The following is a 23,683-nucleotide window of genomic DNA, read 5'->3' as shown; positions in this document are numbered from 1 at the left end:
ACAACACAGAGAAGATCTGCTGAGATTGAAGGGCAAGAACTGGGGTACTCCTGGAGTCAGCTGGAGCTTTTGTCCTGAGATGGAGTGAAGTGGAGGAGACTTGTAGATGATCTGTGCTCTACTTGGAGTACAAGGGTTTAAGTAGTAGTAGCCTGCAGGGGCTAACCCTGCTGAACCACCTCCAGCTTATTGCTCACCTGTGCTGTAGACTATGCATGCATGTCACTAAGAGTTGTCTTTACTTTCTTTGTCTAATGCTATCATGAAGGAAAGATGAGGTTATACACTCTGGCAATAGTCATTTTCCTTCTTCACCTGGGAGTGGCTCTTTGCTCATGAATCACCATATTCCCATCCTTATGAAAACCAGCCTGGAAAATTATGATTATGTTGTTTTACAGGACCATAAGCCCCTGAATGTTTAAATCTTCAGTGTCCTTTGAAAGAGCAAACAAATAATGGAGATCAAAGCTGACAAAACATCAGATCTTTATTAAAAATTGTAGCTGTTACTCCCATCATTCCTTCACATGCTCCACTTCTTTATTTCCATACTTGTCTCCTGGCAAATTTTTTTTCATTTGTTTTAGGAGCAGGGTTTTTTTCTTTAAGCGTTTTCTTACTTTTAAGTATGGCAGGGATTCCTCTTATACATAGGTGACCGCAGAGCAGTTTTTTTTGTGTGTACTTTTATTCTGATCTTGATACAACACATCTTTACTCTACCAGTGAAAAACAGGAAACACCTTTATAGATTGTTCAGAGAGCTGTAGCTGCTGTTCAGGGTGTCGGTGAAATTCAGTTGCTTTTCATGTTTCTCACAAAAGCATATCACAAACTGTTACAGCAGCTGTTGCAATTGGATCGCGTTCTACGTCTTTCAGTGCTGTACTTCTAAATAGCTCTTACAGTTTCTGATATGGTTGACGGGAACTTTTTTGAGAGCTGGGCCAGTTAGGTACATTGTAAGGAGGATACAAGCACTGGTCAGGTTGTGCCAAAGACAAAAGTGGAGGTGAATTGCCATTTAACCTAATATCACCGGGCTTTGCTCTCTGGAGTCAGAGAATAAATGTGAATGGTTTGAATGGTTTCAGTGGCACTTGTTAATGTGGTATCATGATTGTTGGCACTAAGCACCATTCCAAAGTTCCTGCAGTTCTGTATTTGTGCATGTAGAACAGGGGTGGGCAATAATTTTTGATGGGAGTCACTCAAAAGCATTTGGTAAGTGGTCAGAGGCCACACTCTACCATGATGTTAAATGAAGACATGCGGGATCTGGGATGGAGGTTGGCTGCAGCAGGGAGCTTGAGGGAGAGGATTGGGGTGCAGGAGGAGTGTGGGTTCTGGCAGGGAGTTTATGTGAAGGAGAGGGTTGTGACCTGGGGCAGGAGGGGGTACAGGGTCTGGGGCAGGAGGATTCTGACCTGGAGAAGGGTGCAGGATGAGTGACAGGGATTTGGGTTGTGATGTGGGGCAGGGGATTGGTGTGCGGGGTCAGGGAGGGGTGTGGGTGCAGAGTTTGGGTGATGTCATGGGACAGAGGAGCAGGAGGGGGAGCCGGAGGGTTGGGGGACAGAGAGGCTGGGGTGTCTGGGTAGGAGGTGTTTACCTAGGTGAGTCCCAGCCAGCAACACAGTGGGACCCTCAGGCAAACTCCTTGCCTGTGGTGTCCTTGCATGCCAGCCGGCTAAGGGGGCTATGTGCTCTCTGCATGCCCCGGGGTGGTGGGGGAAGAGCACTTTGTGCATTGCCTATGCTGCAAGTATGGCTCAGACAGCTCCCCTTGGCTGTGGGGTGAGGTTCGCAGCATGCAGAGACCACATGGCACCCTCAGCTGGCCACTTTGAGTAGCGTGCAGGGCTGCGGAAGGCAGCGAGCCTGCCGGAGCTAGGCAGCAGGACGGTTCCAGCGGTTTTTCGGGCTGTGTTTTGCCTGCCTGATGTAGCTAGAATTATCCTGCCAGGGAGACTGGGGAGAAGGTGCAGTCTGAAGCCCTCGTGTTGCGCTTCTGTTGGAGCACTGCAGCCTTTCCCCCCTGCGGCTGAGCTGTACTTCCAGCACTATTGGGAGTGCTTGTTCTTAGTTCTTCACCTGCTCCGCTACTTGGGGAAAGAGGGATGGCCTCAACCCCAAGTCTCAGCGCTGTGTAGCCTGCAAGGAGGAGGAAGGGAAGAATCCTCTGCTGCCTTCTACAGACTTTAGCCTGTCTCTTGCATGTTTTTCACTGTTAAGTGAACGGCTGGGGAAATGAAACTTGTAATTTTCCCCTCCCCAGAGCACTGCACTAGAAAAGCTGCTGTAACATTGATCTATGAGGCAGGGGACAAGTTACAGGGACAGAAATTAAGACTGCAAAGAGTGGAGAGAGGAGGAGAGAGGTTGTCTGTCTGAACAAAAGCCAGAGAGTAGTGGGGGAGAGAGCAGAAGAAGGAGGGAAAGAACCAACGAAGAGAGAGGGGCTTGAAATACGCTGAGAAGGAAAAGCATGCAGAAACTGCTCTCGGTTTAACATACTGTTGATTTTGGCAACATGTCCAAGTATTGTCACCATTAATTAGCTGAAAATCCACAGAAAAATCAGTGAAGGGCCACACGCAAGTGAGAAGCAAAAAAAAAAAAAAGTCACTAATCTGGCTCCAAGTGAGCGGGGTGGGGAACACCCACCCAGTGTGGTTCCCAGCTGAGCTGCAGGAAATAAGACACCTCATTCCCCTCAAGCTCCAGCTTCACGGGGGTGGGGGGCAGGGGAGGGTGAAGTGTGGAGGTGCCAAGGCTCAGGCTTGGAGCTAATAGATTTTTGTCCCCCTCCCCCAAGGACTCTGGGGTGGGTCCAAAATAGGGGTTCAGTGATCTGGAGGGTGCTGCCAGGGAGTGGGCTGAGGGTGGGTGGGGGGCGGTGGGGTTTGGGCAGGGGCAAGGGTTCAGGAGTGGGCTGAGGGTGGGGGTGGGGCAGGGAGGGGGCAGGAGTGGGCTGGGGGTGGGGCGAGGTGTGTGCAGGGGGAGGGGGCAGGAATGAGGTGGGGGTGGAGCGAGGTGTGTGCAGGGGGAGGGGGCAGGAATGAGGTGGGGGTGGAGCGGGGTTTGTGCAGGGGGAGGGGGCAAGAGTGGGGTGAGGGTAGGGGTGGGGTAGGGTTTGTGCAGGGGGGAGGGTGCAGGAGTGGGCTAAGGGTGGGGGTGAGGTGGGGTTTGTGCAGGGGAAGGGTGCAGGAGTGGGCTAAGGGTGGGGTGGAGTTTGGGTGGGGGGGCAGGATTGGGCTGAGGGTGGCGGTGGGGTGGGGTTTGGGTGGGAGGGGCAGGAGTGGGCTGAGGGTGTGGGTGGGGTGGGGTTTGTGCAGGGGGAGGGGGCAGGAGTGGCCTGAGGGTGGGGGTGGGGTGGGGTTTGGGTGGGAGGGGCAGGAGTGGGCTGAGGGTGGGGTTGCAGGGTCTGGGTGGAAGGGAGCAGGGCATTTGGATGCCAGCCTGGTGCAGCTCCAAGGGACACAGGGGGCTCCATGATCTTTTGCATGCTGCAGGGAAGTGCTCCATGCAGGCACTGTCCCCCTCTGCTCCCATTAACTGAAATTCCTGGGCAGTGGGACTGATGGTGGGAGGCGTCTGCAGGGAGTGCTCCCCTGTAGCATGCAGAGACTTTTCCTCCCCACTGTCAGGTTCTAGCTCAGTTGTGTAAATGGCCAAAATTTTAAGCAGCTTCAGCTTTAGTTTTTATTTTTAGTACCTCTGCTGACAGAACTGTTAGCCACAGTGGTTACCCTTGAACTTCTCAGTCTTACGGTCATTAGATATTAGCACAGTGTGCCTCTTGTGGCGTGAGGAATACCTGGGGAATCGAATGTCAAGGGCAAAAAATTCCTTCTTTAAGGATGATCATTGTGTAGTATTGGAGCCTAAGTCCTATTGCCAAAGATGAAGGAAAGAGAATCACTTCAGCAGCAGGATTTGCCTGTGATGGCAGGTGCTGAGTGGATCTTACTGCCCAATGGCCTGTTCCCACTTACATCATTGAGACCAGGAGTAGCCCTGTTGACATCATTGTGCATTAAAGACACTCGCATCTCCCAGGGATAGATTCCATAATAATATTTTTTTTACTCTGCAAGACGATTCTCAACACAGCAAAAGGATTAAAGGCAGCCCCCAGTTCCCTTTACAGTTACACTGGGAGTCTGCACGTGTGTAAGAGCTGCTGGTTTGGATCTAAAATACTTAACAACAAGAATCCTTTTGTATTCACCTCCAGAAGTGTTCTTGTGAGTGAACCCATTTTCTGAACAGCTTCTGAAACTGTTTTGAAGTTTTAGGAAAGGAGACAGCACACACTTGACAAAATGCAGTGTCACTAGTGCAGTTGATGCAGCAATAATTCTGGGAAAAGAAGGTTATAAATAAACCTCTGCACGTTGAAATATTTCTTCCTTCATTTCTCTGCAGCTGGTTCACCAGTGCCCTGGAATATTAAACTGCATTTTCCTCTGTTGTTTGTTACAGTATTCTGTGTTTAAGGGGAAAGAAAAACTTTGTTCATTTTCTCCTACTTAGCGCCTGCTCCCCCTTCCTTCTCCAGCTTTGTGTTCCTTGCCTGTTTGGCCACAAAACTCAGAGGAACTTTTAATGATCTGGACCACTGAAGGCTCGAATCTTATCTCACTTAAACCACTATGAATAAAGAGTAACTCTGCTGAAGGTTGAGGTATTTGGTGGGTTTATGCTGCTGTAACTGAGATTAGAATTCAGATCACTGTCTCTCATATACTTCATTCTGCCTTTACAGTTTGTATTTAACCCAGTTCTTCATCATCAATAACCGTGGGCTCAGTGCCTGTTCGTGTCTGATGCCTCTCTCACTATTTCCTTCCATCTTTCCCTACCCAGTGCAGAGTGGCTTTGTTTCTGTAGACTAGATCCACACCAATCTACTACATCATCTATCCATTCTCTGTGGGATCTGCCTCTCCTATTCGAACCATCCATGATGCCAAATACTGGGGTGTTGATTTTTCGTTCATTCTACAAATATGCTCAAATAGTTGTAGCTTCCGTTTTATAACCTTCTGCAGCAGGTTCTTTTTTGGCTGCATTTTCCTATATAATTCCTCATTGGTGGCCTTCTGCATCCATCCTATTCTCAGAATCTTTCTATAACAACTCCTTTCGAATGCCAATATTCTTCTTTTCGAATCTTTTATCACTCATGTCTCACATCCATATAACATGCTGCTGAATACACGTTTTCAACATGCCCAGCTTTGTTCTTAAGCTAATTGCTTTGCTTTTCCAGATTTTATCCATTGCCTTCAAACTCTCTTGCTTTTGCTATTCTAGTCGCTATTTCCTTCTTACAGTCTAGATCTTATGTTATGTTGCTCCCCAGATATGTGAACTTCTCTACATTTTCTAGTTCAATACCATCCACACTGATCTTCCTTCCTATTTCCTTATCTCCAAATACCATTGTGTTTGTTTTATCGATGTTCATAATCAGTCCATACCGCTTCCCTTCTTCATGTAACACCTGCACCGTTTCCGCTAGTTTCTCCTCATCGTCCTCAATGACAACTATATCATCGACGAACCTCAAGTTGTTAATTCTTTTCCCATGCACAGATATCTCTTCTACTTCTTCCTTGATCTTGTCCATCGCTCTCTCCAGATGTGCGATGAAGATACTTGGCAATATTGGATCTCCTTGTCTCGTACCTCTGCTTGTTTTAAACCAACTCCCTGCATGTTCTCACCGCTGCCTCCACATTATCATTGATATCTTTCAAAAACCGTATTAATTTGCTATCCACTCCATCTGACTCCAACACCACCCAAGTCACTTTCTGATCTATACTGTCAAATGTCTTTTGAAAATTGATGAAGGAAGCATATACGTGTTTGTTCTTTCGTCAAGCTTTCTCTGCTATCAGTCTTAATGCCAATATCTGCTGTGTGGTACTTCTATCTTTTCTGAACCCTGTTTGCTTGTCTGCTATATGTTCTTCTATCCGTGATCTTAATCTCTCAGTCAGTATCATCATCAGCACCTTACCTAGATGACTCATTAGGGCAATCGTTCTGTAGTTCTTGCACTCCAGTTTACTTCCTTTCTTGGGTATTATCACTAGCACAGATCTTGTCCATTCCTTAGGTGCCTTCTCTTCTTTCCATGCTATATTACATAGTCGGTGTATTTCCTGAATCATGCTTTCTCCGCCATATTTCATCATCTCTCCTGTGATCTTATCATTTCCAGGGCTCTTGTTGTTCTTTAGTTGTTTCACTGCTTTTTCTACTTCCTCTTTTGAAATATCCATCTCGCTCTTGGTGCTCGGGGGAGATATCTCTTTCAATTCTTCAGTCAGTTCTCTCTGAGACAATTGGGTCAAATTGTGCTTTGTAAAGATCAGTGCAATATCTCGTCCATCGCTGCACAATCTTCTCCCTGCTCATTAGCACTTCTTCGTTCTCATCTTTGATTGCCATCTGCTTCGGTTGCCATTTCCTATTAGTATTCCTAATTGTCTTATACGCCTCCCTGGTCTTACATTCGCTGTAATACCTCTCTATCTTCACATTGCTCCTCTAACCATTTCTCCTTATCCTTTCTGGCTGCTTTCCTTACCTCATTGCATTTCATCCTATCTGCCATCTCAGAAACATCTCGTCTGATCTTCAATGCATTTTTGTCTTGAACCAACTTCAGTGTCTTCTGGGTAATCCACTTCTCATAGATCTTTTCTTCTGCTGGAACAGTCTGCTCAATTGCCTCTTCTATAGCGATAGCTATCCCTGCGACTCTTATCTAGGTCTTTCTCTGTGGCGATATTCTTAATCTTCTGTTCGAGCACTGTTCTGTATGCATTCCCTGTTTCTTCCTCACATAGCGTCGCCACATCTGTTCTTTTCTTAAACTGCATTTTACATTTAATTTTGAGTTTTATCTTGATGTTTGCGATCACTAGACTGTGGCCTGAGTCTATATCCGCTCCTTGGAAAGTCCGGCACTGCTGTACTAATGTTATCCATCTTCTTCTTATCAAAATCATATCTATCATGTTCTTGGACTTCCCATCATTTGTTTGCCATGTCCTCTTCCTGCAGTCCTTTTTGTTGGACTCTCGTGTTGCAAATCACCATCTTATGCTCTGTAGCAAACTCTAACAGTTTCTCACCTCATTCGTTTCTTTTTCCATATCCAAACCTTCCTGTGACTATCTCCCAACCTTCATTATCTGTTCTTCGCATTCCAATCTCCTCCAATCAACACATCTTTCTTCAGTATCTCCTCCACTGTCTTTGTCAAGTCTTCATAAAATAGCTCAATCTCTTCCTCTGTATTGTCTGACGTGGGTGAATACACCCGAATGACTGAAACGTTGAACGGTTTTGCTTCAAATCGCGCGATCATCATTCTTGCACTCACCAGTTTGTATCCTAATAATGCTCTTCTAGCTGTTTTGCTAAGAAGGAATCCAACTCCTGCTTCATGCTTTGTTTCGTTTCCTGACCAAATGACTTCACAACCGCATATCTCTCCTGATCCCGTTCAGCGCATCTCTGCTCGTCCAAGTGTATCACATCAATATCTCTCCATTTCCTTCCGAAGCAACTCTAATTTTCCAGTTGCCCGCAGTGTTCGGACAGTCCATGTTCCAATGGATAGCATATGCGTTAGGTGTAATTTTCTTTTGGTAGCCAACTTATCGACCCAACCCCGATCGCTTGATTGGTATCGCGGACCTTGTTTATCCGGGTGACATCCGAGCCGGCATCTTTTAACATTTGGTTGTACTAGCATCAGATTTCATTTGTATTGTTGTTGGATGGTCGGCGCATCGAGATACATCTGACCAACCCTCCTCCTTCATCCAGGCTTGGGACTGGCATGGAGCTCTCAGTGGCTTCATGGCGGAGTTATTTAGCTCAGTTGCTGAATGCTATACAACAGCAGGCTCCCTGGTCTTTGGTACAAAAAGCTGTGTGCTTTCCTGTCATTTTAAGTACAGTAAAGTTCCCACATTTGCAAAGGTCGAGTTCATGAATTCAATTATTCACGAGCCTGGGGCTTCAGGGCAGGGAGCGCTATTGGCTGCCACAGCCTTGCTGGGGCCCTGGGTGGGGAGTGCCAGTAGCCGCTGTCTCACCGGGACTCTGGGCAGAGAGCGCCCACGGCAGGGAGTGCTGGCAGCTGCAGTTTCCCCATATTCGTTAAATTCAACGTTCATGGGGGTTCACAACACTGAACCCTCGCAAATGTTGAGACCCTACTGTATGTAAATGTAGAAAACAGTTCAAATATTTGCAGTGTTTGGAAAGCTGTGCTAAATGTGTGGTGTGGAAAAATTGCCACCTCCTTCAATCAGTCCCTCTTGGAAGTATGCACAAGTTACGTTCCATTAACAGTATTTTACTACCTTTTTTGCCTTTTCTTTTCCAAGATATCCATATATCATTTTACATGAAAGACCTGTTACTGCTAGTGTATTAAAGACAAGTCGATTGAGCTAGCACAGTTGTGACAGGGGTATCCAACTGTTTGCAAAATAAGGTATGCATTTAATGTTGTCATAGCAAAGGAGCCATCTCTGCCACCATTCACTGAGCAGCATCAGTGCTACGAGGACAACAATAGGACATGGGACATTCTAACCACTAGGTGTCTAGTTCATTACCTAGCCTAGGTCAGCAGTCATTGTGGAGAGTGGAATAGTGGTCAAAGGAGTGATTAGCCTCCATGTTGTTATCATGTGATAAAGTGAAGTGAGTTGGTTGGTTTTATCCAGTTGAGAATGGGGCAGTTGTTGGTATTGCAGACATAATCACCTAGTTATCCTCCAGTCTCTTAACCACCCTTTCCTTTGATGTGTGGTGAAGAGGAGGGCTTTTCTTTTCCATGTGAGTGGCACCACAGATAGGTATTTATGTTCAGGCTTCCCTTTGGAGGGGAGACCACTCTCCTCCAGACAGTGAATGATCTGTGGCCGTGATCTGATGGTTTCAAACATCAGCCAGTAAGCAAGTCCATTCATGGTAGGCCCCTGGGTGACCATGTGTTGCTGCACCAATGACTAGAGGATGCTGCTAGTTTGTCTGGAATGGCTCTTCAGCGATGCTAATCATATTGGGAAGACAGTGCAGATTATTAGAGATAATTGGTCTCACTGACAGATGGGCTAGCCAAGATGTCTGGATTTTGCTTATTTCCAAGGCTTATCTTGCACATAAGCCTGGTGACAAGATATGTCTATCTGGAGGTAGAATGTCCCCAGTAGTGCCGATCCTGTTAACTTTGGTAGCTCAGGTTCTACCTGTGTGTCTTATAACTATAAGAGGCATTTCAGCAAATAGAATTGCACTGCGAAACTGAACTTTACTCCATTTATGTAAAAATGTGGGCTATAAATACGTAGTTAGTGGATCACTAATTAAAGTTTAATATCAAAGGCTAGTCTGTTTCCAGAGCGCATACTCTAAGTAAGGGGTGGGGGGGGAGGCGAAATGGTGTGGACAGGGATGGATCACGGAGTTAAACTCAATGCCCTTGTTTCAATAGCCTCTGGACATATTTTTGTACAAAATGGGGTCCAGCCAACTGGAAAATACTTGGGGGCGGGTGGAGTTCCTACAGTGTGGGCTTTGAAAAGTTAAGGATAAGATCTTGATGTAATTTTTAGGTGTGACTTTTTTTTAGATTTACTAGCAGACCCTCATGGTTATGAAATGTAAGAGATGGGCTCATGCCTCTTTAAATGAGGAAATAGTTTGTGTAATATGCCAAGAATCATTGGACGTACTGTCCTCCTGTCAGCATGAATGGGTAGCACTTGGGCACCAGTTCCGTGGAACACTAACTTGTTTCTGCTTGGAAGCAGCACAAATAGCAGACGTGATTCTCCAGTGCCCTCTGGCCAGTTTGTGCTGCTCTGGCAGCGCAGAGGTGCTGTGCCAGGGCTGAAATGGCCACTGGGAAATCCCCTCAAGGCACAGAATCACCCTCATGCTTTCTGTGTAACATTTAAAGAGAGGAGAGCAGAGGACTTAGTGCAGCTTCCCCTTCTGTGGTAAAGCAGGTGGGAACTCCTCCTTCTGACCAGGCTTCAAAAACTATTCCTCCACTGCCATCACCCCCATTTCAATCTATTTAATTGGTTTTTGTCTACTGTCTGGAACTTACGAGCCAGGCAAGGGGTGGCAGAGAAGAAATAGCTGAGGAACTGAGATGCTCTTCCAAGCCTCAGATCCAAAGAGGTCTTTTCTGCTTGTTGCAGACAAGGGGGACTGCACTTCGTCCTTTGTTTTGGTGTAGGATTTAAAGTAAGGGGAGCAGTGGGTGGTAGGGCCCAGGATATTCTTACAGTTGGGCTGAAGCCAGGACCCACCACACCACCTATCTGGGGGTTGCAAAACCAGCTCTGTTACCCTAGGCCTGTGCTGACCGCAGCACGGCTAAGCCAGGGTCTTGAGGATGTGTGTCTTTCAAGAACATAGTAAACAGAGTCGGTGTTTTAGTGCATCTGCTGTTGTGCAGATCAAGTTAACTGAGTATAGATGTAGAAATGTGTTTTCCAACTCCCAGCTCTGCAACTCCGCCTGGGATCTTAAAGCCAAATTATTCCATTTGTATGCATCACTACTAGTAATAGATTTGCAGCTCAAATTTTGCCTTTAATTAAATATGTTGCCCCTTACAATGGCATGGCCTCTGGAATTGATCTGCAGAACTATATCAAATATTTTCCCTGGCCCACCTTCTCCATTACTGTGAGAAGACAGCCAGTGGCCTGAGGGACAAATGAATGTGGTTGCCTCTCTATCTACAGTTGAGTATGTGCTCACGTACAAAATGTATCTGTAGCTCCTGTCCTCTAATTCTCATGGTATTAGTTGTCTCTTTAAGGCTAGGTCTGCACTAGTACCCTCCTTTCAAAAGGGGGATGCTAATGAGGCACTGCAATGAATATGCAGCACCTCATTAGCATAATCGCAGCCATGGCACTTCAAAAGTGCTGCTTTCAATTGCGCGTGGCTTGTCTACATGGGGTCCTTTACATTGCAAAATCCCCTTATTCCTACTTGGTTATAGGAATAAGGGGATTTTGAAATGTGTGGGGTCCTTTTGAAAAGGACCCCATGTAGATGAGCCATGCATGAGCAAAAGCGGCACTTTCAAAGTGCAGCGGCCACCATTATGCTAATGAGGTGCTGCATATTCATTGCAGCACCTCATTAGCATATCCTGAAGTGTCTCATTAGCATCCCCTTTTGAAAGGGGGGTGCTAGTGTAGACACAGCCTAAGATTCTATTTTTTTTTTATTTTTGTAGAGAAACAGCCTCTTCTCAAAAAGCACACGCATTCTCTGTTTTAATGCGTATACTACAAGAATAATTGATACCAAGAGTTGCCAGAAGCATTGCTGATGCTGCTTCCATATAGCTTTAGGAAATCTGCTTACTTGATACCTACAGTTTTCCTTTAGTCTCTCAAAAGAGCCCAGTCCACCTTGTCTTAACTGGGGAGTTTTGTCTGAATAAGGAAAACATATGGGTCCTTTTGAGTGTAGGAGGCATATTGAAAGTTAAGGGAGAACTGGATACAAGCCTTAAGAGGCAGCCTTATTTGCTCATTTTTGAACATGCATTGCTGCCTGGAAAACGACAGAACAGTGGTAAACTTCCTATTCCATAGTAGAGAGGGAAATTTTGTTTGAGACTTAGATAAATAGAAGAAACAAAGTCTCGGTAATGCATTTAGACCATTCCATGGAGTTGCAGTGCAGCAGGCAGAGACAGGGTGCCTTTTTAAAGAGAGGTATTTATTTATTTCCTGTGTCTGCAGTAAAAATATTTAGAAAATACCCGTTTACATAACGGCCTATAATCTGCTCCAATCTGATGTTCTCTCCTTAGACACAGTCAAGATTTTCTAGCTTTTAATTTCCTAATATTTTAATATATAGAATTTCCTTATAATTCACATTTAAATAATGTCTTTGCTTGTGTGGGGGTTTGTTTTTTAGTTGTACAACTTCGGAGAAACAGTTTCTATAGTTTTCTGGACAGATGCATGGAAACCAGAGAGCTTTTTTGATAAGATTCAGAAGAACAAGCAGAATGGAATGCACACACTGTGCTTACTTGGTAAGGGAGAGCTGTCTGTGTGCTGTAGTTGCTTTCTTATACAACATTCAGAGGCAATAGGGATAAATGTATAAATTAAGAAAAAATTGTTAATGTATTGCCATGAAAATTGTTTGAAGACAATACAGGTGATCTTCACCTTTGTTTGCCTCAAGACAAACATCACTACATTCCTGAATTTGCACTGATTGAATTTATCATGTTGGTTTCAACTTTGACACTTGTCCTGTGATTGAGTGAATTACAGCTCCATCATTTTGATTTACAATACCATTTTCAGGAACCAATTGTATCATGAGTCTGAGGACTTCCGGTATACCAGAAATTGCATCCTTTATGTATTGCTTATGTGAATTTAGAATAGCATTAATGGTCATATCTTATTTCATGATTGTCTGCAATTTCTAAAAAGGAGTCAAGCAATAAAAAAAAAAAATTCCTGAGCTTCAACAGCCTTAAGTAAAATGCAGCTTGAGTTTAAGGACAAATATTGCCTGTTCAGGATCCACGTGAAAGTGCAGTAATTATTAAGTAATTTCTTACTGCTTAATTGTTTAGACCTTTATAGACTTAATCTTGGAAGAAGCATGTCCTATTAGCCAAATTTGTAGTGTAATTGATCAGAAAGAACAGTTATTTAGCATTGCAGCTGTTGTTCTTCAAGATATGTTGCTCATGTCCATTCCATGTATGTGTGTGCATGCACTGTTGGCAGTTTTTTCTCCTAGCAGTACCTGTTGAGCATTGGCAGGGCACTCCCTGGAGCGTCGACGGCATATCAGCCTATATATACACCTGCCAGCTCAATGTCTCTCCAGTTCCTTCTTACCAGAGTACCCTGGTGAAAGGGAGGCAGGCAGGTTTGGGAATGGACACGAGCAACACATCTCAAAGAACAATAGTTACAATGTTAAGTAACTGTTCTTTCTTCTTCAAGTGCTTGCTTATATCCATTCCATGTACGTGATTCCAAAGCAGACATCCCTGGAGGTGGGATCAGAGTTCTATCCTTCCACTGAGCAGAGGACTGTCCGACCCAGAGTGGCATCCTCCCTCGTCTGATGGGTCAGTGCATAGTGGTTGGCAAAGATATGCACAGAGGATCAGGTGGCAGCCCTACAGATGTCCAAAATCGGGACCTGAGCTGCCAAGGCTGGTGAAGACACCTGCGCTCTCATAGAGTGGGCCATGAGTGGAGGGGTTGAATCCCTTGCAAACCATAACACTTTTTAATACAGGACGTAACTCAGGAAGAAAGTCTCTGGGCTGATACAGGCTGACCCTTCATCTGCTCTGCAATGGCTACAGAGAGCTGGGGGGGACTTACAAAAGGGTGTAATCCTCTCTAAATAAAAGGACAAGGCCATTCTCATGTCTAAGATATGAAGAGCCTGTGTCTGACCTGACGCATGAGGCTTTGGGTAAAAGACTAGCAAGAAAATGTTCTGGGACACATGGAAGTTCGAGAGACACTTGGGCAAAAAAACAGGGTGGGTGCGCAGTCTGACTTTGTCCTTAAAGAAAACAGCATAAGGGGGATCTGCAGCGAGGGCCCAAAGCTTAGCAACCTGCCTGGCCGAGATAATGGCCACCAACAGGGAGAACGTCTAGGACAGGTGAGGCAGAGAACATGTTGCCAGTGGTTCAGAAGATGGACCTATGAGCTTAGACAGCACCAGGTTAAGATCCCACAGTAGGACACGCTGACACACATGCAGTTAAAGCCTATCCAGACCCTTCAGAAACCTGTTAACCAACAGATCTGCAAAGAGGGTCTTGCCTCCCTACTCTTGGGTGGAAGGTGGCAATGGCTGCCAGGTGGACCTTGTTGGAGGAAGGGGACAGCCCTTGAACCCTTAGGTCTAAAAGGTAATCTAAAACCAAGGGGACTGGGGCAGCCATAGGGGATCACCCTCCTTGCGGTAGACCAGGTGTGGAAATGTTTCCACTTGGCTAAATAGGTGGACCTGGTAGAGGGCTTCTTGCTCCCTACCAGCTCCTCCTGAACCCAGGGTGAACATTGGAGCTATGCAGCTGTCAATCACGGAGCATTCATACCATCAGATTCAGGGACCACAGGTCCGTATGGTGGAGCCTGCCGAAGTCCTGAGTAATCAGGTTGAGACTAGCAGGAGCACTATTGATCTGTCACAGGACAGGCTCAGGATAGTGGAGAACCAGTGCTGCCTGGGCCACACGGCCGAGATGAGAATCAGCGATGCCCTGAACTCCCGCAGTTTTGCGTCGCCAACCAGCAAGTCCTGCTGTCTCTCAAAAGAAAGGTCTGATTGTAGTTTGTGGCTTGGGGGGCACCCCTGAACCTCCTGACCTCTGCAGCCAGTACTGCTTTGCGTGACTAGCCCCGTGGCCATGGTCTTAGCAGTCGCATTAGTTGAGTTGAGGGTTGCCTGTAGCACCACCCTTGCAATGGCCCTGCCCTTCTCTGCCAGAGCCCTGAACTCGGGCTTCGCCTCCCCAGGTAGCTGGTCCACGAATTTGTCCATCACAACCCATGTATTAAACGCATAGTGTGAGAGCAGGACTTGCTGGTTGGTGATGCAAAACTGCAGGAGTTCAGGGCATCGCTGATTCTCATCAATCGTGGTTGACAGCTGCATAGCTATGGCTGCCCCAGTCCCCTTGGTTTTAGATTACCTTTTAGACCTAAGGGTTCAAGGGTTGTCCCCTTCCTCCAACACGGTCCACCTGGCAGCCACTTCTGTCTTCCACCCAAGGTTCTGTGCTAACTGCCCGAGGAGGTCTTGGTGCGCTCTGGAGTCCATTGAGGACACTGAGAGGAGGGTATCACCCAGGGCCTCAGGGGAAGAGGACAAAGACCTTTTCTGACCCAGTTCCTCCAGGGCCTCGGTCTGCGATGGGGCTCGAGAGGCTGACGGTGAAGGGCCTGCCAGAGTCAAGGCTGCCTGGCCCTCAGTCTCCAAAAGGTGAGGAGAAGGCTTGTCCAAGAGAAGTGAGGCCTGACATAGGTGAAGGGGCTTGCCTATACCAGTGTCCTGGACCTCGAGATGGCGGCAGAGCCTGACCTGGAGGGTCCCATGCCCTGGCTCTGGTGGTAGGCTCAGGGGTTCCAGAAAGGCCACTGGGAAGGGCCCAGGGCCTGCGGGAGCCAAGACTGTTGGAGCCCTGATGTCAGGTCAGGCAAAGGCCACTGATGACAGCCTGCCGAAGGGCTGCGGTGCTGGGAGCAGGATTGGTGTCAGGATCCTGACCTAGATCAATGGGGTCAGGTAGACTCTGCCTTAGAATCTGAGGAGTACTCAGATGCAGATCATGGTGGAGTGGAGGTGGAGGCTGAATGCTGCAACCAGCATGTGCTGAGCCATCGACTCCGGTTTCCCCGCGATGCCAACAGGGGGCTGGAGGAGGCATTACTCCACTGGGACTCAGGTTGGCCAAGTCCTCCCTCGGCACCGGACAAGCCCCTGAGCATTTAGTCCAGGGCCAGTGGGAGTGGGGGCCAGGATAAAGGCTGCCCCCCCCCCTTGCCAAGGCTGTTGTCGAAACCGTGGTTGGTGTTGGTGCTCCGAGTGACACCGGTGCCGCCAAAGTTGCAGGCAGCAGCAGGGCTGTTGGTGCTGAGGAGCCAAACTCCAGATGACGGCACAATGCTTTCTCAGAGCCAGCGCCGAGGTATGCACCATCCTACAACTAGACCGGTGCCACCTTTGGCCATGGTCTTTTCCTGAGGCTAGTGTTGGCAGGGAAGGCAGGGGCAGACCGAATAATAAGGTCCCTGGCCACCTGAAAGGTCTCGGGAGTGGATGGCCCTGGGAGACTCCCTGCTGGGCTGGACACCCCACCTGGACTTCAGCTTTCACCTGGCTGACTGGGTCCAGGCTTGGTGCCTGATGGTGTCACATGACCCACCTGAGGGCGCATGGAGGGCCCACACTTGGCCCCTACTAGGCTGTCTCTTCTGCAGCACCAGGGATTGAGAGCAGTGCTGGGGCCTGCGCAGTACCAGGGAGGCATGGGAAGGACCTGATGCTTCCCACATCCAGGCCGGTGCACTCTGTGTCAGCAGTGCTGGATTTGATTCCAAGGCCGGATGCAGGGCAGACATCATAAGAAGAATCTTAAGGTGCCACTCCCACTTGCGCTTCATCTGTGGCTTGAAGGACCCGCAGATCCTGAAAGACTCCGACAAATAAGCCTCACCCAGGCACTTAAGACAAGCCCTGGGAGGATCGCTGCAGGCCGTTGGGCTCTGGCAAGTCCTGCAGGGCTTGAACCCCTGGGGGCCAGGCATGCCCCACTGAGTGGGTGGCACAGGGACCTTCTGGTCCTTATCTAAGTACTACTGTTACTTAACTGGTATATATCAGGCACTTAACAACTAAAGAACTGAGATGAGAGCTATATACACAACATCTGGAGAACAAGAGTTGTTCCAAGGGCCACAGGCCGTAAGAAGGAACTGGGCAGGCATGGAGCTGGCAGGGAGTATATGTGAGCTCATATGCCAGTGCCACTCCAGGGGTGCCCTGCTGGCTCAATGGGTATTGCTAGGGGGAAAAACTTATGATGACATGAGCACACTGTCTGCGCACACCTAGGTGGAATAGACATGAGCAAGCACTCGAATATTCATTAGTTTGAAGAACTTTACAATGTGACAAGGTTACATTATTTGCAAAAAACCACAAGAATGTAAAACAGATGACTGATTTGAAATTAGCAGTATCCTCAGGCATGTCCGTTGTTTTCTGATATTTTAAATTTACCCCATCCTGTAATCCAAATCTTAAACCCCGATGCTGGAAACACATGAGCCTGTGTATAACAGCATGGCAAATATCCCATTGGCTTGCATGAGCATGTGCATGTAATTACACACGTGCTTAAGACTGAGAGTGTTAAGTCCTTGGTTTGTTACCAGTTCAAGAATTAGATCATTTCCATCTGTTTTTAAGGTTGAGGAGGGAGCTGTTCATGCTTAACAAATTAATAGTTAAAGTAAAAACATGCTGTCTCTTTGGGGGCCGGAAGGTCCTTAGTCTGGAAACAATTTTAAATGTACAAGTATCATTGCACATTTGGCTGACTTTCCTGATGCACATAAACTTGTTTTTCAGATGCGGTCACAGTCAGATGTTTAAAAAGTTGCCAAAGAAAGAAACAAGTGAAAAAGTTTGACAAGTGTAAATCCTATTATTACAAATTAAACTGAAAGAAGGAAGTAGGAGGGAGGCTTTTTTGTTCACTTACTCTGCATCTGTTAGCACTTGATCAGTTGCACTATTCCCCATTTCAGTGTTGATTTTTTAACAGCATGAGAGAAGACAATTGTGTAAAAATTGCAAAACCACAACATTTGGGGAAGGGAAGAGATTCATGACAGGTATAGGACTTTAATTTTAAGTCCATGTTTGTAACTTGGTAATTTCAAATTAAGTGCCCACTTGATTATGGTCTCATTTAGTTGATTGTTTAGTCAAATTATATTAAAGAATACTTCACAAATGAGTAACAGTGCTATTCACAATACCCAGTTTTGATTTTGCAGTACTGTAACTTTAACTTATAAATTGTAGCAATAGTTCCTGCAACTTTGGTTTTGGTTGTTTTTGTTTTGAAAGGCCAGGTTATGTACAGGTCTGGTCATAAAAACCTTTTCCTCAGAATTTCCTTGGCAGAGCTTGATGCTAAACTCTGAACAGCTATTTTAAAACTGAAAACACACCTCAATGTATAATTTTTGTATTTTAACATAGAGTAGATTTAAAATAAGTGATGTCTGTCTCTATAGGTGTGTAATACACCAATTTGAACACCAAGTTAAAAACTGTGACAGTAAATACAAGCTAAACAAATGTTCTACTGTTTTGTGCCTCAGAAGGGCTGGGTTAGTCTGTAGCTTCACAAAAAACAAGCAGTCTGTAGCACATTAAAGACAACAATTTTATTTATTAGGTAATGAGCTTTTGTGGGTAATATCCACTTGAGTGCCTGGCAAGAGAGAGTGCAGGCACCTGAGCCTCCATAAAGTTGTGGAGTTGCTCCATATTAAATATACAAATCCTGAAATTGAAGCGAGACAGAACTGCTAATGAATTAGGTTTCTGTGTGGTGGTTTAAGTGAGTACTGTCATTCAGTTATGCTGCTTTACCTTCTGACCACCGTCATACAACAGAACCTAGAATCTATGAATGAAAGGCGCAATACATCTGTCTTTCAGAAGCTTTAAATGTTTCACAACAGTGGCAGTGAAATTTTTCAGTCATATGACAGATAAGCCCATCATTATAGTATTTAGGCACTACGTTTTAAATTAAACACCATAGCACTAGTTTAAAGGATGTTTTAAATTGTTCTTATTTGCTCTAGAATCCTAGAAGTGATGCAATCCCAGGTAAAGATTTATTTATAAAAGGAAAATGGTTAAGAACAAGTTTTCTTCATAACTAATATATGGCTGATACTACTTTGCAAGCAATCCACAGTTATAGTTCTCACAGTAGCTAAAATATTGGTATATGTAAAGCGGGAAAAAAGCCTGATAATTCAAATGACTAAGCTCTCATTTATTTAGACAGACAGTTGTGAGAATATTACAGTACCTCAGATGAAGTCTTGCCTAATAAATAAAACTTTTATCCTGCAGATATCAAAGTAAAGGAGCAATCTCTGGAAAACCTGATGAAGTGAGTAAATACACTGTCAGCATGTTTGAATGAGAAGTGGTTGAAGATCCTACATAGTCAGTAATTCTGCACTCACCAGTTTCTTACACGTTCTTTCTTAATGAAATAAAACACTTACACAGGGTCCTGCATTCATAGTAATAAATAGTTTTGCCATTAATTTCCACTGGGATTGAGCCCTTTGTTTGCAGTAATTGCATGCTGATTTTCAGTACTGTGTTCTTCACTAGCTTACACAAAGTTTTAAAAATTATTCACTCTTACACAGTATAGTCTCAATGCTCAAAGCAGATGAATGGCTGAAAGCAAGATGGTGCTCTGAATTATTTCAGTGCACTGGCTAGAACCTGCATCTGGAGTAATGACATTCCATTCTCTTAACACCAAACCCTTTTTAATACTGTTAGTTTAAATTCATTGAGCTGTCTCAGAAGTTTATCATTTATTAACCATTTCTTTATAATCATTTTATCTATAAATTGTTGCTTCAACATATGTAGTAACTTTTGATCTAAACTGATTCATACTTTGCTTGATGTATCCAGCATTGACAAACTAGGTGAAAACTGTTTTGAGAATAACTGGATATATGCCTATGTAATTATCTGCCTCATTGATGACTGTTGGGAAAATGTATTACTGTAGAAAAACAAAACTCAAATAGGTACAGACACCGTAATTTCCAGCAGTCTCATTTGACTCAAACTATCAGTGAGCTCATGCCCTGATGCTTTACAAGTGTGCAGAGTACCCGGAAACTGCAATTTAGCTTGAACTCACCCTATAATGTTCCTCCCCTTCTCCCTTTCAGCCCACCTCAAAGCCTATGGACTGCTTTAGCCATATGGGTTAAAATCTGTAATAGAGATAATGTGATGCTCTCATTCCAGTACCCTACTATTTTGTGGTTCAATACTATTTGCCAAGGCAATTATTACTTAGGTTTTTTCCCACTAGAGGAAGGAAGATTTATGAGTTGCCACGGTACATGAGTGTGAACCAAGCTGCAGAACAGCTTCTTGCCATTGTTCAAAATAGAAGGCTTCAAGGAGAAGAACCAGGTACATATTTAGTATTTGTTTCCAAGGTCTAGTGTGACTGGCATCCTCTTTCTGTACCTTTACTGAGGAGTCTCTGGTACGGCACAGCTCCTATTCATCAGAGCTGCCTTTGACCTGAAGTGGAACTGGGCTACCTTCAACCCTAGTCAACTGATCACAAGATGGGTTTAGCAAAACTCATGCTGTCCTTCAGGCAGTGAGCACTCTAAATGTGAGTTGGGGTTCCTGGCAGCCTCTACTTTGGTTAAACTGCTACAGTTACCACAGTTTGAAAACCTGCGTTGCCATTATACTTTCCGTTTGGTCAGTCAGATTAAACAAGGGGAAACTATTTGAAGGGATCAGAATAGAGGGTTTATTTACTCAGGTTTTTGGAACTGTTAGACTGTTTCAAGGTTGCAGGTTCCCTTTAACTACTTTGAACACTTCAATTACCATCAGATTTTCATACTATAGAAAAGTCACTAGTTACTGAGCAAATTCTTATTTACCCCTATGTAAATTCAGATGAATCCCATTGGCACAGGCAGGCTTGAAAGAATTAGACTTGTTGATAATCTGTATTTCATCATACACATGTAAGTGACACGTACGTTGTCAATTTATAGACAAAAATGCTGCTTTAATTTAAAAGTACTTGCTTTGGATATTTTGATGTTGACAGTCAAAAGTCAAAAGCTAAAGCTTTAGAAGTTTCAGTATCAACTGTTGATCAATTTAAAATGTCTATTGTGGGGAGCATCTACTCAATATCTAATCCCATAATTCTGTGGATGTGTAAAAACTGGAGGAAATCCTTAAACTACTATTAAATGGTATGCCAGTTTTAAAAAAAAAAGTTCTACCAAGTTTATATAATATGTAGATACTCTACATTTCCAGTGTTAGAGAACAGAACTAAAATAAACACCACCTTAATTTGCTGCTGTATTTATTAAAAATTATTTACAAAATACATGTTTTAGAACAAATTCCCTGCCTTTAGTAGTTTACTTCTCTCCACGTGGGTGTGGAAGTAGTGTGAGATAAGGTAGTCGTCTCACCTACACCAGTTTCCTGCTATTGGCACTGACTGAAGGAGGACTCACTTGGAGAAGGGAACAAGCTCCCCTCTTTTGCAAGCATTCTTATATTTGCCATATTCCATTCTAACTACAGTAAACATGTAGTTTACAGTAATACAGCTCCTTAAGGAACAGACTTCCCTCTCACTTTGAAAAAACTAGGTTAGTTGCAAAGTGAGACTGAATGTTTTTGGTAAATGTAAAACACATTAATTACTTTCAGTGAAGCACGGAGATTAATCTCAGTAAGGAGATTAAATTTGCTCTCTAGAACATTAAAGATGAATTATCTCCTGACATTGCTTTTTTGTTTTGTAGAAATTACAGAGAACGCACTCTGTGTTGGCCTAGCAAGGGTGGGTGCCATGGATCAGAAAATTGTTTCAGGCACCTTACAACAGATGTCAACAGTAGAACTTGGTGGCCCACTACATTCCATGATCATAGCTGGCAATATGCATCCTCTGGAAATAGATATGCTTAAGCTCTTTGCTGTGGATGAATCTAGCTTTCAAGACTATGAATGTCAAAGGAACACTTGAATAAAGATACTTTTTGTGGCAGTTTTAACTGTTATCCCATCCTTACTTTAAACATACAAACAGAGGTAGAGTGCAAGTTCACCTACAATATTAATAGCATGAACATTCCCTCTCAGAAGTTCATACTCTGCTTGCAGTTCCATGTTTTCTTCTACAAAGTGTCCTGCTGTATCAGGAAGGTTTCACTTGTTGGCGCTCATTGTGATGAAAAGCTTCCTTTTCCCAGGGGCATCATGAATATTAGAAGATGGACCTTTGAGAGGAGGAATGGCTTACAGCTTGACAGTACAGAGGGAAGTTCAGATGAACCTGAGCAATGTGAACAGAATAAGCGTGAGGGAAAAATATAGCTTGCCAGCTCTGTGTATTCTACTTTACTTGCACTCTTCCATTAACATGAGGCATACCTGGAACTCAGTCTGCAAAGGACAAAGAAAGTGTATCAGTGCTCACCTCCCATCCTAGTATGCCACCCAAGGAATCACCTGGGCCAGGGCAGTCCAAATAGCTGTTTAATGTTCTGTGACCATAGCAGTCTGAGAGATGCAATTAATTTGGCCTGTGGTGTGCAATGAACTGCAGAAAGAAATTAAGAGCAGGTTATAGGAAATGGCCAAGCCTGTCCACAAACCCTGCTCTATCTTAGAAAAGGGAATAGAGATGAGAACAGTGCAGGCCATGGAATCCACTAATCACCTAAAAGTGGGAAGGAAGGGAAGAGGCCATGTGACCTGTCACTGCGAGGGGTTGCAGACCACATGTTGGAAGGTTTGGCTATGTCAGTGGACATAAAAATCAGTTATGTACTTAACAGCTGTTATGTGACACTAAAACTGACCTATATGTTCTGAACTGTTGTATGAAAGCTTAAGGGGAATTTCTATCCAGTAGATTACAACTTGATATTATATTGAAGTTCTTTGACAGCCAGTTCTAACCATGGACTTTCAAGATTCTTGTCAGCCAGTCACATCAGAGGATGACACATTCAGGGCTTTTTAAAACCAAGTTTTATTGAAAGGAAATTTGATCCCAAATCTTTTTCAGATACATCACATGAAATGTTTTACATGGATCATTCAAGTAGAAAAAAGTACATTACAAATTTCTAATATTGCACTTGGGGCAAGTCATAATGGCTTAACTTTAGCACTTCCAAACCAAGTTGCAGTATACAGTCTCCCAGTTTTATTTAGAATCTGCACTTAGACATTTGTTTGAAATGTTCTAATGTTATTAAATTTATGCACACCACTATGAGTACTTCATGTGTTTGTACAATGACTGCAAAAGCAAACAGTACTGTGCTGCTGCTAGGAATGGTTTTGGCAATTTTTTCATTCACATTCTTTCATGTGTTAGCCAGCCCCCTTGGCAGTTTTATTAATTTCAACTCCTGAACAAGATGCTGGCACTTACCACTCAAGGTTTTTTGTATAGGTGGGAAGTGAAATATGTATATCCCTTTACAAGACAGTGCTTTTGCCAAACATTCTGTGTAGAGTAAAATTACCCTCCAGGTGGGAACTTGCATTTCAAGTGCCACTCACTAAATCTGAAAGTGGACCCTTTCCTTGCAACAAAGCCTGCTGCCAGCTTTGTCCACATACCTTCTCTAGAAATACGATCACTGGACCTAACCAGGTTACGCACAGAATCACAGGCACTTTCTCATGCTCCTCTACTAACATCATATATGCCATCGTGTGCCAACAATGCCCAGATGCTTTGTATATTGGACAGACTTCTAACTCCCTTTGACAGAGGGTCAATGGGCACAAAACAGACATCAAAACACTCCAGATCCACAAACCAGTTAGTCAACATTTTAATGGAATGGGGCATTCTGTCAATGACCTCAAGGTATGTGTGTTACTGGAAAAAGAACTTTCACACCGTTCTGGAAAGGGAAACAGCCGAGCTGGCTTTTATATTCAAATTTGGCACATTAACACATGGTTTAAATCATGATGGGAACTTTGAGTCACTATAGGGGCTCATCTGCACACTTGGCTCAATCTAATTCTTGACCTTCCCCCCCACTCTCTGATTTGCTCACCTTGATTATCTTTTTCTGATTTGTCCTCCTTGCTTACTGTTTTTGGTTCTCTGTGCCTTAAATATTGAGTCTGTTCGGGTCTGGCTATGGTCTGAAGAAGTGGGTCTGTCCCACAAAAGCTCACCTAATGAACTATTTTGCTAGTCTTTAAAGTGCTACTTGAC

General features: G+C 44.5%; 1 protein-coding gene across 6 annotated transcripts in view; it reads left to right on the top strand.

Moving 5' to 3' along the window:
- DPH5 (diphthamide biosynthesis 5) overlaps positions 1-21,488 on the top strand; it is a 43,528-nt gene extending 22,040 nt beyond the window's left edge. For 3 of the 6 annotated variants that reach the window (XM_075003124.1, XM_075003129.1, XM_075003128.1), the window contains 5 exons: positions 12,007-12,127; positions 17,224-17,289; positions 18,754-18,793; positions 19,736-19,854; positions 21,237-21,488. In XM_075003124.1, coding sequence (XP_074859225.1) covers positions 12,007-12,127; positions 17,224-17,289; positions 18,754-18,793; positions 19,736-19,854; positions 21,237-21,460 — 570 coding nt within the window. In that variant the 3' untranslated portion in view covers positions 21,461-21,488. The remainder of the gene's footprint in view (positions 1-12,006; positions 12,128-17,223; positions 17,290-18,753; positions 18,794-19,735; positions 19,855-21,236) is intronic. The other 3 variants (XM_075003125.1, XM_075003127.1, XM_075003126.1) reach the window with 3 other exon arrangements.
- Positions 21,489-23,683: the final 2,195 nt, after the last annotated feature.

The sequence above is a fragment of the Carettochelys insculpta genome, chromosome 9, assembly GCF_033958435.1.
Source record: "Carettochelys insculpta isolate YL-2023 chromosome 9, ASM3395843v1, whole genome shotgun sequence".
NCBI classification, from domain to species: Eukaryota; Metazoa; Chordata; order Testudines; family Carettochelyidae; genus Carettochelys; species Carettochelys insculpta.
The sequence above is the reverse complement of the archived record's forward strand: the minus strand, read 5'-3'. Positions and strand labels throughout refer to the sequence as shown.